The 14,510-nt window shown below is 43.9% G+C and overlaps 1 protein-coding gene and 1 long non-coding RNA gene across 15 annotated transcripts in view; one reads left to right on the top strand and one right to left on the bottom strand.

The window, feature by feature from the left end:
- Window positions 1–14,510, top strand: part of LOC115580860 (uncharacterized) — a 272,388-nt gene that overhangs the window by 77,963 nt on the left and 179,915 nt on the right. For 2 of the 3 annotated variants that reach the window (XR_003983947.1, XR_003983949.1), the window contains exons 3-4: window positions 5,760–5,963; window positions 13,652–13,773. This is a non-coding gene — a long non-coding RNA (uncharacterized LOC115580860). Of the gene's footprint in view, window positions 1–5,759; window positions 5,964–13,651; window positions 13,774–14,151; window positions 14,339–14,510 lie in introns of those variants that run through there. The other variant, XR_003983948.1, reaches the window with a different exon arrangement.
- The window catches only part of celf6 (CUGBP Elav-like family member 6), a 151,000-nt gene that overhangs the window by 21,701 nt on the left and 114,789 nt on the right, over window positions 1–14,510 (bottom strand). For 4 of the 12 annotated variants that reach the window (XR_003983946.1, XM_030415555.1, XM_030415557.1 and 1 more), the window contains 5 exons: window positions 5,765–5,938; window positions 4,682–4,829; window positions 3,226–3,372; window positions 2,327–2,389; window positions 1,660–1,740 (listed from right to left, as the gene is read on the bottom strand). Coding sequence is in view for 11 of the 12 variants with exons in the window: in XM_030415555.1 (XP_030271415.1) it covers window positions 1,660–1,740; window positions 2,327–2,389; window positions 3,226–3,372; window positions 4,682–4,829; window positions 5,765–5,938 (613 nt within the window). In the remaining variant the exon portion in view is untranslated. The remainder of the gene's footprint in view (window positions 1–1,659; window positions 1,741–2,326; window positions 2,390–3,225; window positions 3,373–4,681; window positions 4,830–5,764; window positions 5,939–14,510) is intronic. The other 8 variants (XM_030415559.1, XM_030415561.1, XM_030415566.1 and 5 more) reach the window with 5 other exon arrangements.

The following is a 14,510-nucleotide window of genomic DNA, read 5'->3' as shown; positions in this document are numbered from 1 at the left end:
AGCTGTGTAAAGTTTGTGGTGGCTCCAGAGGGAGATGTGTGAAGTGCTTCAAGTGAGTCTAAAGACTATTTAGACAGATTTAAATATGAAAAACATCCTGGTGTGTGGACTTGGATAGAAGTGATCTTACCAGACCCTTTTTTTTTCTCTGCTCCTCATCTCTGATTGAGGCTAATGGCTCGAGGCTACATTAGCAGCTACGAGCACAACAAACCTCAATCGCCAACGGAGTTGTTGGCAGTTAGAGTTGCGTTGTGGGTAATGTAGGCGCCAGATTTTAAGAGCAAAATGATACTCCTGCTACACTGAGGAATGATCCCTTATGATTCTGCTTATGAAATTGCCATCAGCTGTGATGTAATGAACCCAATTATTTTACAGCACCTTTTTTTATGTGCACTCACAAAACATTTGACAGCAACTTGATGTTATCTTCTTGATTTGTAATGCAACACATAGTTTTGCTGTCTACTGTAAGATGATCTGCTGAACTGAGAAGGACACCTACTTTGAAAGAATACAATGAATATTTATCTGGTTCAAATTATCAATATGTTTGGGCTTTCTTTTTTGATGCAAACAGACGTTGCCTGAGAGAACGTATTGTTGAATTTTTTTTTTATCTTTCAGAGGGAGGTTGAAGCTGAGGCCTGGCTGTGCCTGTTTATTCAGGTTTAGGTGTCTCTTGTTAAATGGCAGGGCTGCAGACTGTGGCAGTGGACTGAGACAGGCTGGGAAGGCAGCCAAAACCCAGAGGAGGCCAGAACTCAGACAGGCCACTGGCTCAACCAAGAATAGCTCTGTATGTGTGTATGTGTGTGTCAGTGAGTGTATGTGTGTGAGGGGAGACAGTGTGTGTGTGTGTGTGTGTGTGTGGCTGTGTCTGAGTGTGTATGTATTACCCAGACTTCTATAATTCTTACTAATGATTAAAATGTTCCAAGGTAGCAGTGGGAGATGGGATGTCCTTAACAACTGTGTGTTTTTCATATAGTGTGAAATTATGCCCACATGTAAAGCCAATAAGCTGCCGACATGTGGGGATAAGTTTGTGTCTGTCTGTACTTAATCCATACAGTGCTGTGCTGTGACCCTGGCATGCACTCACACTGGTGAAAAAAAAAAAAAATTGCAAACATAAACTAACTTTTCCTCCAGGCAATGTTGGAAACACTCAATTTCAGAGTTCCTATATTGAATATTCATGCCACTCGACGCTGTCTCATACAATCATATAGATGAATAATTGAGAGTGACGAATGGCGTCAAAAAGAGTGATTTACCATCACGGTGTATCCTATGCTTTATTACATCTGATGCTGTGGCATAAGAACGAACACTACTCTAGGAATGGTAATAAATGATTATGCATGCAGCTAATTAATCTGATGAATATTTATAACCACTTAAACACATTGTAATGGACTGATTAAGCAGTCCAACGCTGCGAGTTTGAATTAGTGCAGTTTTTGAATAATGACAGAGTAACTTTCCATCTCACTGCTAATGTTCTTCTCTTTAAATGGGGAGCCTTTTTCTCACATTTTCCCCAGCCAGCTTTTTCCCTCCCTCGCTAATTCAAAGCAGCGCAGCTACATTAGAATGGAACATGGCAATTATCACCTTTTATCTTGGGTGGGCGCGCTTGCTCGCTCTTACCTTCCCTCTGTTGCTGGGGAATGATGGTTGGTTGCTGGGGGAACGCTTGGCTGATTGGCGCATAGGCGGCAGGGTAGGCTGCTGTTGCAAAGGGAGAACCAGAGTGGAATTTTTCACATCTCCATTTTCATATTTGACACAACAAAACTCAAATCATTATTCCATTGTTCATTTGCGTCCTCTAGACATTGCATAAATAAATTGCATTATGACTGGGAGCCCGGGCTCATTTGGCTGCAGATCACTACACAAAGAGTATGGCAAAAAGGGGAGTGGAGCGCGGGTCGACTCGGCAGACACACAAAAGAAAGAGAGGGAGACTTACACCGTGTTAACGAGAGCTGATGTCAGGCAGAGAGCGGTGGTTGTGAGAGGTCTATGTCATCTCTCATGTAGGAGGCTATGGCAGGTTCAGATCCTAAGCTCTCAGTGTGCTTTTGGAATTAAGATTTTTTTTGTGTGTGTGGGGTGTATAATCAAGTCAACTGAAAATCCCTTTTGCAATCCTAATGTAAAGTAGCCTAATCCGGGAGGAAATTGGCTGGTCCGGCTATCTCTACCTGTCATAGTGTCCACTGGTGTGACAAACAGAGCGGGAGAGAGGGAGAGAGGGAAAGGGACAGATGGAGGAAGTGAGAGAGTACAGGAGGTAGGAGAGACGGATCACCTGCGTAGTGTTGGACGCCAGCATAAGCCTGTTGGAGAGGGTCGGTCACCGTTGGACTCTGTGCTGCAGAGAGACGAGAGCAGAGACAGAGAAAGGGGGTGTGACAAACTGGAAAAAATGAGAGCGAGAGAGACAGAGAGGACGGAGAATGGTCAAGACAGAGGCAGAGGGAAAGAGAATGTTAAAGAGCGCGACAGAAAATTGGCTTAGTTGGAGAGAACCATCGGGGGGTACGATCGCACAGGGAGTGGGAGATATTTGGGTTGTCATATCTCAGTTCTTCAAAATGCCTGTTCGCCCCAGATGTTTGCATCAAATATTAACAACATGCCAAACAAACCACTTTGTAGTTCATTACAATTGCAGCTGCCTCTGCATAATGCAGAATCGCGGCGCGAGTGTGTGTGTGTGTGTGTGTGTGTGTGTCTGTCAATTCTTCAGGAATCAGACCCAGACAACATTAAGAAGCCGAGGACGGGCTGAGACACATCAAATTAACCATAATGGACTGATGGATGAACTGATGGATTCATCATGATACTAGGGCTGGCTGCTCAGAAATCCGCCGAAGACACTGTTGATTGACCCTCAAGTCTTAAACGCTTCAGTTCAAATCAGATCTAATGAGGGTGTGAAGTAAAATAGGACTCTTGTCAACTTTTAAGCCGTCCCAGCAGGGGTATAATTCAGCGTGTCACGACTGACATGTTGAAGTTGCACCGTGGCAAGTAGGTGATGTTCTTTTTCGGATCGAGCCCGACACCGGAATAATCAAACATTCATAAATCACGATAGACGCAGCTGATCCGACGTATCGAGATCAAAGCAACGGAGTCGTGACAGTAGATGCTACATTGGTACATCTCATGTTTCTTTTATGTAAACCTCCATCGGCTCACCTGGGTATGGATGAATACCATTGGTGTAGATGGGCTCAGAAGTGGGCTGCCCGTTGCTTTGAGGCGGGAGGGCACTGAATCCGTTGACTCCAATAGGGGCTATGCTGGGCACGGCTGTGGCAGAGATGCCCGGGGGTGTGCTGGTGCCTGCATATAGAAACAGAGTCATTACGGAAACATCAGGGGGCTTGCTTCACACGCCGCACACTCGAAAATAGAGGGTACGAGAGAGCTATATTTTGTCACTTTCTCGCAAATGTGCTACAAATGTATGACAGGCACGAAATGGGCCCTCATGAGCAAAAATGTGTACCCTTTGACCCACAATAGAGGCTATTTTGGTACAATTTGATACCAATTCTGTCCGAACTAATGGTTACAGTCAAAAAAAATCAGTCAAGGTGGCGCGCTGGTTACGGTGTGAGGGTGGTGAAGGGGCAAAAGCACTCATCCGTGTCAGTAATAGAACATAATAAAGGTAGCGCTCTGATTTTCGGAGTATTTCTTATGCTCGTGTTAAAAGGTATATTTTTGTGAGTCTACTTGGGGTACATGACTGTGTGTCTGAAGGTTCAAACTTCCAGAAAAGGCTCCACAATGTTCAGCATATTGTCCGCAGTGCCCTGGGCCTCTTCTTCCAACTGCCGGTCCTCCTTGTGCTGACATTCCAAGTCCATCACCTTGTCAGTGCCCTTTTGTACTGATGGATTTTTATTATTTGTCTAATCCAGGTGAAGGACATTTAAGTCATGTAGGATTATGTTTGATAGGCATTGCCTGGTGTATGTAGGACTTGTGGATTACAAATGCCAGGTACAGCGTCGAGCCACTTTATTTAATACATTTGCAATGACCCTGCCTTCAGGCGGCCTGCCTACTTAGTGTCGAGCCATCAAAGCTCCTCATGACAAGGGCCAGAAAGATAGTTCAGACTGGGGTTCAGGATTATCTCACACAAATCTTTGCTCTTATATTGTATAAGCCAAGGACTCTGCATCCAAAGTCATCGGATTGGCGGTGCTCCCAGAAAACACACACTGTCACAGAGACACAGAGAGAGAGAGAGAGAGAGAGATAATGAGAGGGAGGAGGAGAGAGAGAGGGACTATAATGTGGCTGCCAATGAGTGTCAAGGAATGCTGTACGTCTTCTCCAATCATGCCTCACTCAATATACGACTCCTGCTTCTGTTAATTCAACACTGGCGATGTCTGCTCCTTCAGAAAATTGAGCCCACATCTTAAAAAATGTAACAAGGGCAAAGGCAGAGAGGCCTTGAATGAATACATTACTACTGCTTCTATAATTCTTTGCTAATGATGAAAATGTTCCAGGGCGGCAGTGAGGAATGGAGAGAGAAGCCCCGCTTGTGTGCGATCGCGTTTGCATGCGCCTCCCTCGCTCTCGCACCTGTGCCAGTTAGTGCGTGCCCGCGTGTGCCCATTAGCGCATATACCTGAGGACGGTGTCATGGGAGTAGCCACCAGGCCGTTGACATTGAAAGCTGCCATTTGCTGCATTTGCGCGGCAGCGATGGCTGCCATGGGGTTCAGGTAGGACCCTTGTGTTGCTGCCATCAGGGCTGCTTGCTGTTGCATCATCTGCTGTTGGATTAAAGAGCAGTGGGGAGAGAGGCGAATGGCGGGAGGGGATGGAGGGAAGGACAGAAAAGGAAAAAGGAGGGTGAAATAGCCGCAGGACCAGAGCATGTTTACTCTCACATCTCTGTTTGCTTGGCCCATGCCTTGTTCTTGAACAGAGTGGTCTGTGTTGCCCTGCAGCGTTGCTTCCCGGATTCCGTAGCACCACTCTGGCCTTGTGCTCATTATACTGACACAATATAAAGGCTATGCGGTGAGATGAGTTTTCGCAAGCCGGAGACAGACTATGTTTATCTGTATGGATGTATACGTGTGAGAGAAAGAAAGGGGGCTGCGTGCAGAGCTGGTGGAGAGATTGTGCGTGAGTGGGCGATTCTCACCTGTCAGGGTGAGTTGTTAGCTACTGTGTGAGTGCAAAATCTCACATACTCCTAACCCAGGCTGTGACTTTCATGTGTGAATCTGAAATGGGCGGCGGGGGAGAAGGGGTAGTGGGCGAGGGGAATGTGGGTTCTTGGTAATGACTTGCTCCTCTTTTGGAGTGTAAAGGTATATGTAAATAGATGAGATGTTAAAGTGGAGAGCTCAGGTTGGCAGTTTAAACTCACAGTTAGTGAAGTCAGGAAATGTGGGCATATGAAGTGAAAAATGAAATGGGTGCTTACAACTGTATGAAAGTAAAACAGTGTAGCGCTGAGCACACATGATAAGCAGCTTCCCTGGACAAATGAAGGGATAAAAAGACACAATGCAAAAAAAAAAAAAAAAGCAGTGCAGCATTTCCTCTAAAGCCTCTGCAAATTCGGACTCCAACAGCAATTTGAAAGCGTGAATCACTTAAGGAGTCGTTTGCCGGGAGTGTCGCATGCCTAGTGGGAGAGATAGTGAGTTCAGACCTCAAATCACAACAGTTTTTTCGTTTCTTTTTTAAAGCTCACCGTCTCCTCCCCCGCCGGGCTGAGACTTACAGCATGAGAGTAGGCGCCATAGGCCCCAAACTGGATGGTCATAGGACTGAAGATGCCGAGCTGGCCCGCCATCTGGTGCATCCTGCGCAGGGTCCTCTCTTTATCGGTGTCTGCAAACTTGACCACCAGACTGGACGAGGCACCCTGCGGAGACATGTGCATTTACAAGGTTAGTAAAATATAACTAAACTTCCACATTTACACAAAGTTTTGAGGATCGAGCCATTTTCTTTCAGTTTCTTGTCTTGTTATTCATATGGACACTTTGCAGCGTGTTATCACGCTTTTTAAATGTCTGTCTGGAGATTAGCTAAAGCAAATAAACATTAAAAAGAAACAATGAATAATCCAGTGAGTGAAAAAAAATAATTTCAGGCACACAGTTTCAACAAAGTAGGACAACTAATAATACCAACTTTTCTTACTGATACAGTCTATTTCAATCAACGGCATTTTGCAGAATGCACCTGCCACTTCAGATGGACAGCCAGCTGAACTGGACTGAACTGAGAGATATGCACTGTAACATATTCTGTAACTACAACAGTTTGGAAAGCTCATATGAATTTCCTAGAGCTGAGACACAAGTAGTGATCTCATCAATACTAATTCCACTGAGTGGCTTACGTACGTGATGCTTCAACAGGAAGTGTGCAGCTATATTAACATATCGAACACTATCAATCAGACCATAACCTAAATATAAGCCATTTAGAAACAAGGTTACTGGATGCGTGCATTACATTAGCATCTTTTATTGCGCGGCTGAAAATAGCTTCCTCACAATGTGCGTGTTTCCCTCGGGAAATGACCTACAACAACGCGTTGGATCCATAATAAAAAGATGTGGGGCTGATCTGCACCAGTGTATCGACCTCCTTTTAATAAAAAAGAATAACAAGTTTGAGTACACGACCAAAAAAGGAGAATCGGTGGTCAGTATTGCTGTCATCTGATGTCCAGTATACACAACATTACAGCCTTCAAGACCTTCAAGACTTTATATCTGTGAATGCTCACCTCTTATGACTGCAGTCATTTAGCTGTCAGCGTTAAATGGAAGAGAATAGTGAGTGATATTTGCTTTTGTGAACTTTCCAACTCCACTGTATACACTGGGAGTGAACTGTGATCCTAACCAGATCCCACAGGAGTCCCAGTCCCCCACTGGTGAAGCTCCACTGAATACAGCACCGGGTAATTAGGTCTGACAAAAGCCTTCGGCATGTGGAGGGCGAAGTATTGACTAATGGCTTTGCCTTATGGCAGATATAGTTCCGTATTGATGTCTGCGCTCCTGAGTTTGCATCCAATTAAATCATTTGAGAGACAGAGTCTAGAGTCAGTTCCTCATGTGACATCCAGGCAGGGAGAGAGAGAGAGAGTGTGTGTGAGTGAGAGACAGAGAGATAGATACAGAGAGAGAGGGGCTCAGGAGGCTGCCAGGCAGAGAAAGCAGCCGCAGACACTGTCAAGAGGACCAGGCTCCTATTTAATTACAGGCAATGCATGCTGGGAAAGAGCACGGAGCGCCACCAGGACAGAAGGACACAGGCAGCCAGGGGGCAGTGAGGATATGATTAGTACGATCATAAAAGCAAAGACATGGGGAGAAAAGGACTCCATAATCACAACTTGGATTCATCTTTCACAAAATGTCTCGTCCTGACAGGGTCGGTACAAATTCAGGCTTTGATTTAGTTTTCCATATTTTCTTTGGTTGTAGGAATCGGGAAAAAAACGTGGGAGAGCTACAGCGAACACTTGACAAAAAAAACTCGAGGCTGACGGGTGTGAGTGAAAGCGCATACACCTGTTTATTTGTGCACGATTTGATGTTACTCTCTGTACGAGAAATTGAAGTCAGCAAAGCCAGACCAAGCCGCTCTACAGGTCCAAGTTTAAGCTCGAGTGCTGCCTACAGGTGGCACATTACTAAAGCAGAGCTATCCAAACAGAAAATCATAGAAACAAACAAACGTATGCCCCGCGAAGCTGAATATTGCAAACGCACAGTGAGAGAGTGTAAAATTCAGCCACTGAACAAACACAGTCCCAGTCTTGCTGTCGTGCAAGCCTTACTTCATGCTATTTTGTAGTAATTCATACAAAATGTGTGTCCTATTTTTGTAAGTGCCTCATGAAATTTTAAACGGGAACGGCTAAGGGATAGTGCCATCGAGAGGGCAGTTTGCCAGAGTAGTCTCGTGCCTGGTGCAATTGTTAGTCATGGCTGCTGCAACAAACCTTACATAATATTTAATATCCTGCCAAAACCTGACCTGTTTTGTTGATTATTTTCGACATCACCATCTACTTCAACATCAGTCACCATTTTATTAAGCCGTATTCTTCCCTCAGCTGTTGTTTTTGTCCTTTTTTTCCCCTGTTCCTTCAAAATATGCAACAAAAAAAAAGGGAAAAGAAACAAGTTCTCGTTCAGAGTTTCTGCAAGTGCGCTTTCGGACTAACCCGTGTGAAAAGTGTCGAACAAACCTTCTATTAACACAACCGGGAGAGTGTGTTGGCTGTAGATAAGTGTGAGAAAGAGGCTGGGGAATGAAGGAAGGCATCAGCCTGGACCCCAGGGACAGTATGTCTCAGATGGGATCCTATCAGAGCCAGCCAGCACCCCACCTCAGGCCAGAGGAGACCCATCTGGTGTTTCTCCCTCGATGCCATTTCAATTAGTTAAATCAATACTCCGACGTGGCGGCGTTAACGGCGCAGTTCTTCCCTTTCTAATTTAATTTCATCCCACCTCCAGACCTTTTCCAGTTCTTTCTCAACTTTGTGGGCCAGTCGACAGGACTGGGCTGCTGGATTTAATGAGACTGGAGCTGAGCAAACATCTTCCTCCAGCGTTGTTTCGCAAGCCTGCCTGCAGCACGGGGGGCCTGGCATTTAGATCACATTCATTTTCTGCTTTGTGTATCTGTGTATTCTTACATTCATTTAAAACCTCGCGAAGAACACGCATCGTGAGCATTGGGACCATGAAAGCCCGAGGCTGCCTAGACGCACTGCACCATGACTCAAGAGCCTGGCCTGGTCTGGCTTCTCCCAGCAGAGTGCTTTGCCGTAGACGACAACACGGGGAGGAGACCCAGTCTGCCATGTCTACACTGAACAGACTTGGCAGCAGCACTAAAGCACTACAACAGCCTCTGCAGGTGTTGTCAGCACTGCCACTCACGTCAAAGCTGAGAATTTCTGACTTTCCTAACATGAAAGCCAAAATATCCGCTCTAAAATAAATAAATAAAAAAGAATCTTCTCTTATCCTCACCCCTGAACAGGAGAATTTCATATCCTCACATCTCAAGCATCTCATCTATTCTGACTAGATCCAAAGCGTAAGCGAGGAAAGATTTGAGTGTGATCCCCCTCACGGATCAAGAGTTTCTATCCACATATAGAAAGAGTAATATGTGGCCAGGTAATGAAGGAACAGGTGGCAGCAGACAACAGGCGCTGGATGCAAAACAGCCACTCCTCACTGGTAGCAGAAAATCACAAGCTGACAAACAAACAGAATAATAACCTCCACCGGCATGACTCCCATACCTGGAGAGAAAATGAATTTGCTGAATTTGATAAGGGCCAACAGGGAGCCTTCACTTTTGACAGGTACAACTAAGGAATTTGTCACGGGTTCAGAAACTAATCTAATTCCTTGAACAACACACTTGACTTGTGAAAATCTCCCATATTGGATTTTGTATAGGCCGCGAAAATGTGTAGATGGGAAAATACACAACGGTAATTGAGGGATTAGAACTCAACTACACCAGTGAAATGGCATTATGCTTTTATCTCTGCATTACTGTGATACAAAGACACTGGCGTTAAGTGCGTACCAACAGGTAAACAGACACTCATCTTCTATCCTCGACAGAGGCTTACAGCAGTATAATTTAACACCACGCTCATTGAAGGGAAAACTGTCATTTCGAAAAGCATATTATTGATTAACAGCAAACGTGATAAGAGCCTTCTTTCTCCCCCATTCAGCAAATATGCAACTGCTACATTTAAATGACAAACGAAACTTTCAAAGTTGTCCCAGGTTTCTGCAGACTTACAGACTCTAGAGGTGCTAATCAAAAAAATCTGTAAGAAATTAATTGAATACACCATAACAAGTTTGTTTGGTAATTGGATGAACCCCCCTGTGGGCTCCGTATTCAACTTTCTGAACCTTGCTACATCTCTGCTAGCCTCATGGGAGGACTGTCTCTCATTAGCACTGGATGATGCTGTCTCGGTCCGGCCCCGCTGTCCACCACATACTGCTGCAGCTGCCGAGCACACTGCATCAGGCCAAAAGACACGGAAGACGAGTACTGTCATTCATAACGGCATTTGCACTCGGTGCGTTTATTGATTTTATTTACGTTTTCACTTTCTAAGGAGCACAAACACACTCCGTGCAGTATGTCAGCTGCGAGCCTGCAGAGATTCTGCAAGAGATTCACGCGGTGTCTGATGAATTTGTGCGTTGCTATGACAATGCTCTCTGGCTTGGTCTTATCGCTCATTAATCCAGAACTATAGTATCACACACATGCACGCTCTTGTCCCTGCCAACACCGGCGAGCTCCACAGACCCTGTCAGCCATGCTGTGACACCGAACATGACAATGTCTGCAATTTGCCGGGTGTTGTCTGCCTGCCCTCGGCCCTGCCATTTGAAGTTTTGCCACCTGTGCCTCTGTAGCCTTACTGTAATTCAACAACTGAACCAGTGAGAGCGCCTGTTCTGTGCCCAATCGCCTTTTAAGTTAATTTTGGAACAACCTGCGATCTGTAATAAACATCAATTAAAGCTATGACCCGATCTATCAGCGCATGCCCTTCGGTGGCATCCCTTGCCCTTAAGCTTCATTAAAGCCTTTCATTTTGGGCCAGCATATTTTGGTGCACGTATTATTTATGGCATGAGCGTGTGTGCCAGGTAACACAGATGCTGTAGAGAGAACATTAAGAGGGGGAGAGAGACGGAGAGGGAGTGAGAGACAACTCTTTGTTCAAGGTTCATCCAGACCTCACAGCTGGCAGCAGGCAGTGAGCAGAGCAGCCCACTCTCTGAATCCTGCCTCCTGTTAGTCTGTTGTTGACGACATGTGGCAGTGATATTATCCAAATTAACTGCATCCCCCATTGGTACCAAAGCCTTAGTTGGGTACTAATGGCCACCTTGCCTATTAATCTGAGAGGAAGTTGGATTTGGGGAGAGGAGGGTAACAGGTGCAGGGATAGAGGGACAGAGATATGGATAATATAGATTATTAATGAACTTTTTGGATGGCTTTCGATACGCCCAAGGTCTGCGCGAGGCTCCGTATGTTGCATTGGATAGTTCATCCGCAGCAGACCTCAGGTGGCTCAGTGGCTCAACTAAATGCAACTGTGCCAGGGCTTCAGCACGACAAACATACACAAAGTGTGCAAAAGTGGTCCGCATGAGCCAAATGTTGATTTGCACAAGGAAGCAAAAAAAAAAAAAACAGCCCCAGAGGAGTCCAATTATGTAAATCTCCTGGATGTAAACATATTCTGTTGATTGAGTCAACAAGATCTTTTGAGTAGAAGGTAAATATCTTGATTATAATCAAATTTCAGTAAGAGGCCTGCCATGATTCCGCATGATCAGTGTGCAGCATGATTATTCTTTGGCTCCCGGCCCACTTCTTTTTGACCCTCGCGGTCTACAAGCCGAAAAGTTTGGTCTCCACTGAGCACAACAACAACCGCACACAAAGTTAAACTGACTCCACCACTTATTTCCCTCCCTCACTACTTCAATGTAATGCAAAATGAGGCGGCATCAAAAAGATGTGTAAATTACATCTGGCTTCCAGGACACTATCTGGCTGCCAGGAAGCGTCCGTAAATATTTATTGCGGAACATCAGTGAAGTGTGTGAAGGTGCGGATGTCTGCCAGAGAGAGTGTGTGCTCATGTGTGTGTCCAGCTGTGCAGTACTCAACACACTCACACAGCACTGGCAGGGAGGTGCTTCGTAATTCATCATTTCTTTTTACTTAAGCCTTTTTGGTGGCCTTGTTCGAGACTGAAAGAAGCATATTCAGTACGTAATTAACCGCAGCTTGACAAGAGTTACAGGTTTGATGGCCTCATTCTTCAACTAAACAAATCAGCGCCAACCAATGCATCTCATAAGCACTGTATTTCAAGCTAGACCAACACACTGCTACCTGCAGTACTCTCTGCAATTCTATCTTACTGCTAACTATATTCCACACCGCTCAAAAGACGCACATTTAAATGTACATTATTGTGTAGTGCAATACAGTCGGTTGCCCGCAGGGATTTTCTTGCATTGCGCGTGAAGTCTCGTCCTGTGGTTCTGTGTAATGGTCAGTATCGTCAGCGGCGACCCGTGTCTGCAAAGAGAACGAAGTGATTCCTATGCAGTCTGAATTACAACTGCAGCGAGCAGCAGTGGTATTACAGCTTAACACTATTCCGCAACATATCAAGATAAATACCCATGCCTCGGGTAGGTGATGCCCAGGCCATGAAGAATGAATGTAGAAAAGCTAAAAGTTAATGGGAGGCTGATAAACTGCAAGTGTCTCACAATATCACGAAGGACTTAATGCTGAAATATCGGCATGCAGTTAAGGAAGCAAATGTGGCTTATTAATCTGACCTCATTTTGAAGATCCATCCTAACTCTAGGGTGCTTTTCAATATTATTGACTTACTTGTTAACCTCCCTTCTAGTCACTGTAATGAGGCCTCCCTTGATAAGTGTTTTCAAGCGTTTTACATGTTTAATATTCTTTAACAAAAAGTAGCCCCCTGACAGGGGCCAAACTGTCACTGCTAATAATTCGGCTGCAATTAGCTGTTTTTCAGTCATTTTCTTTCTGTGATTCTGGAAGAAGCTGTCATGTGTATGAAGCCCGTTCCTTGTCCCCACAATGTAAGTGTCTTATCTATTATCTATAGCAATGGGGACCACTGGCTTTATTTAGTTTTTAAAAACATGCAGTTGGTCTCAGAAAAAAGTTTTTACCCACTTCTACTCCTCCTTTGGAACGTATTTACGGCAATATCTTCCCTTCATCCTCAGCCTCAGTAGAGTTGAGATTCTGGGTTTAAAATCTAGTTTAATTTTTTGACACTTGCAGTATTCATCCGTGTTTCTACTTTGGACGTATCTAGAGCAAACCAATAAGATTCACTGTTATGCTGATGCCACACATATTACATGTAGGTAACACTACCTGTCGAGTCATTTCTCACGCAGTTACTAAACAGCAGATGAAGTGTCAAAAGTTAATTACACCAATTCCTGGAATAATCTTTTTGTGCTGACTTCCACAATTACATTGCTCCACCATGAAGATGACACACTGTCTCCCAATGTAAAGCCACTAATTTCACACTAATTTCAGTTTTCAGGAACAGGTGAAGAGTGCTGTTCAAACTATTAACTTTTCACAGAGGACTATTTCCCCATGCAATGAGAAACTTTTCAATCTATAAGCAATCAGAAAATAGTCATCCATGGTTCAGTTTGCTCTGGTTTACAACGAGACTCACAAATTCTGTCTTGCTCTACTCTGTCATTTGCACAAAAGTACCCTGTCTTACACTCAACTGCATCATTTTTATCAGAAAGGTTTTTACCCCATTATTACCGAAGCTGCATCCCATAATTCTCCAGGCTAGATTATGAACGACCTGCCTAACACATACACACATCAAATCATTACAGTACCCCTCCAAGCTAATGTTATGCGGTTGCAATTAAATCAATTGTTCAACTTTTATTCTTTCAGTTATTATTTTACATTTGTTTCTCCTTCTCATACTTTTTAGATATTTACTGTCAGAAGTTGGTGGACCAATCCAGGACTAAAAGGGCTGTGAATACTGAACCTTCCGTCTGCAGTTGGCCAGAAAAATCCAATCCAATGGGATGCTGTGTTTCTTCAGGACATGTGAGTGGGGTGTTAGTTGTAATGCACAGATATGCGCATCTCATTATCTAAAGGCTCTCTGTGAGTTTGTTTTGGTATATATATATATATGTGTGTGTGTGTGTGTGTGTGTGTGTGTGTGTGTGTGTGTGTGTATATATGTGTGTGTGTGTGTATATATATATATATATATATATATGTAATACACATACTTGTTCAGTTATATCATTTGGTCAGTATTCTACAGCTTCAGTTTCAACCTTATACATCAATAGAATCATATTTACAAATGCAGCCAACGTATCTCTCAAAGACATATTCAAGGATTCATGTGCAGTGTACAGTCAACATTTCTTCATAAGACTGAATGCAAACATTCTCTGTCTCTCTGTGGTAAAGGAAGTCTCAGTAGCAGGAGAAGGAAATGGATATTGAGTGGAAAGACAGATACAAAGTATGCAGCTGTGCGCTGTAAGGTAGTGGATGCTGACTGTGGGAATCTTTTGTGTGCAAGAACACACAGTGAGAATGTACGTGAGACTGTGGACCTTTGATGTGCTTTGAAAGGAGTTGCTGTGGTGACTACATATATATATATATACATATATATATATATATATATATATATATATATATATATATATATATATATATATATATATATATATATATATATATATTGTATTAACATGCTACGGACATAAATGGAGATAAAGAAACAAGATAGATGGATAGACAGAAAGATATTCAAGTATTTT

The sequence above is a fragment of the Sparus aurata genome, chromosome 4, assembly GCF_900880675.1.
Source record: "Sparus aurata chromosome 4, fSpaAur1.1, whole genome shotgun sequence".
Lineage (NCBI taxonomy): Eukaryota > Metazoa > Chordata > Actinopteri > Spariformes > Sparidae > Sparus > Sparus aurata.
This window is presented reverse-complemented; position numbering and strand designations above follow the sequence as displayed.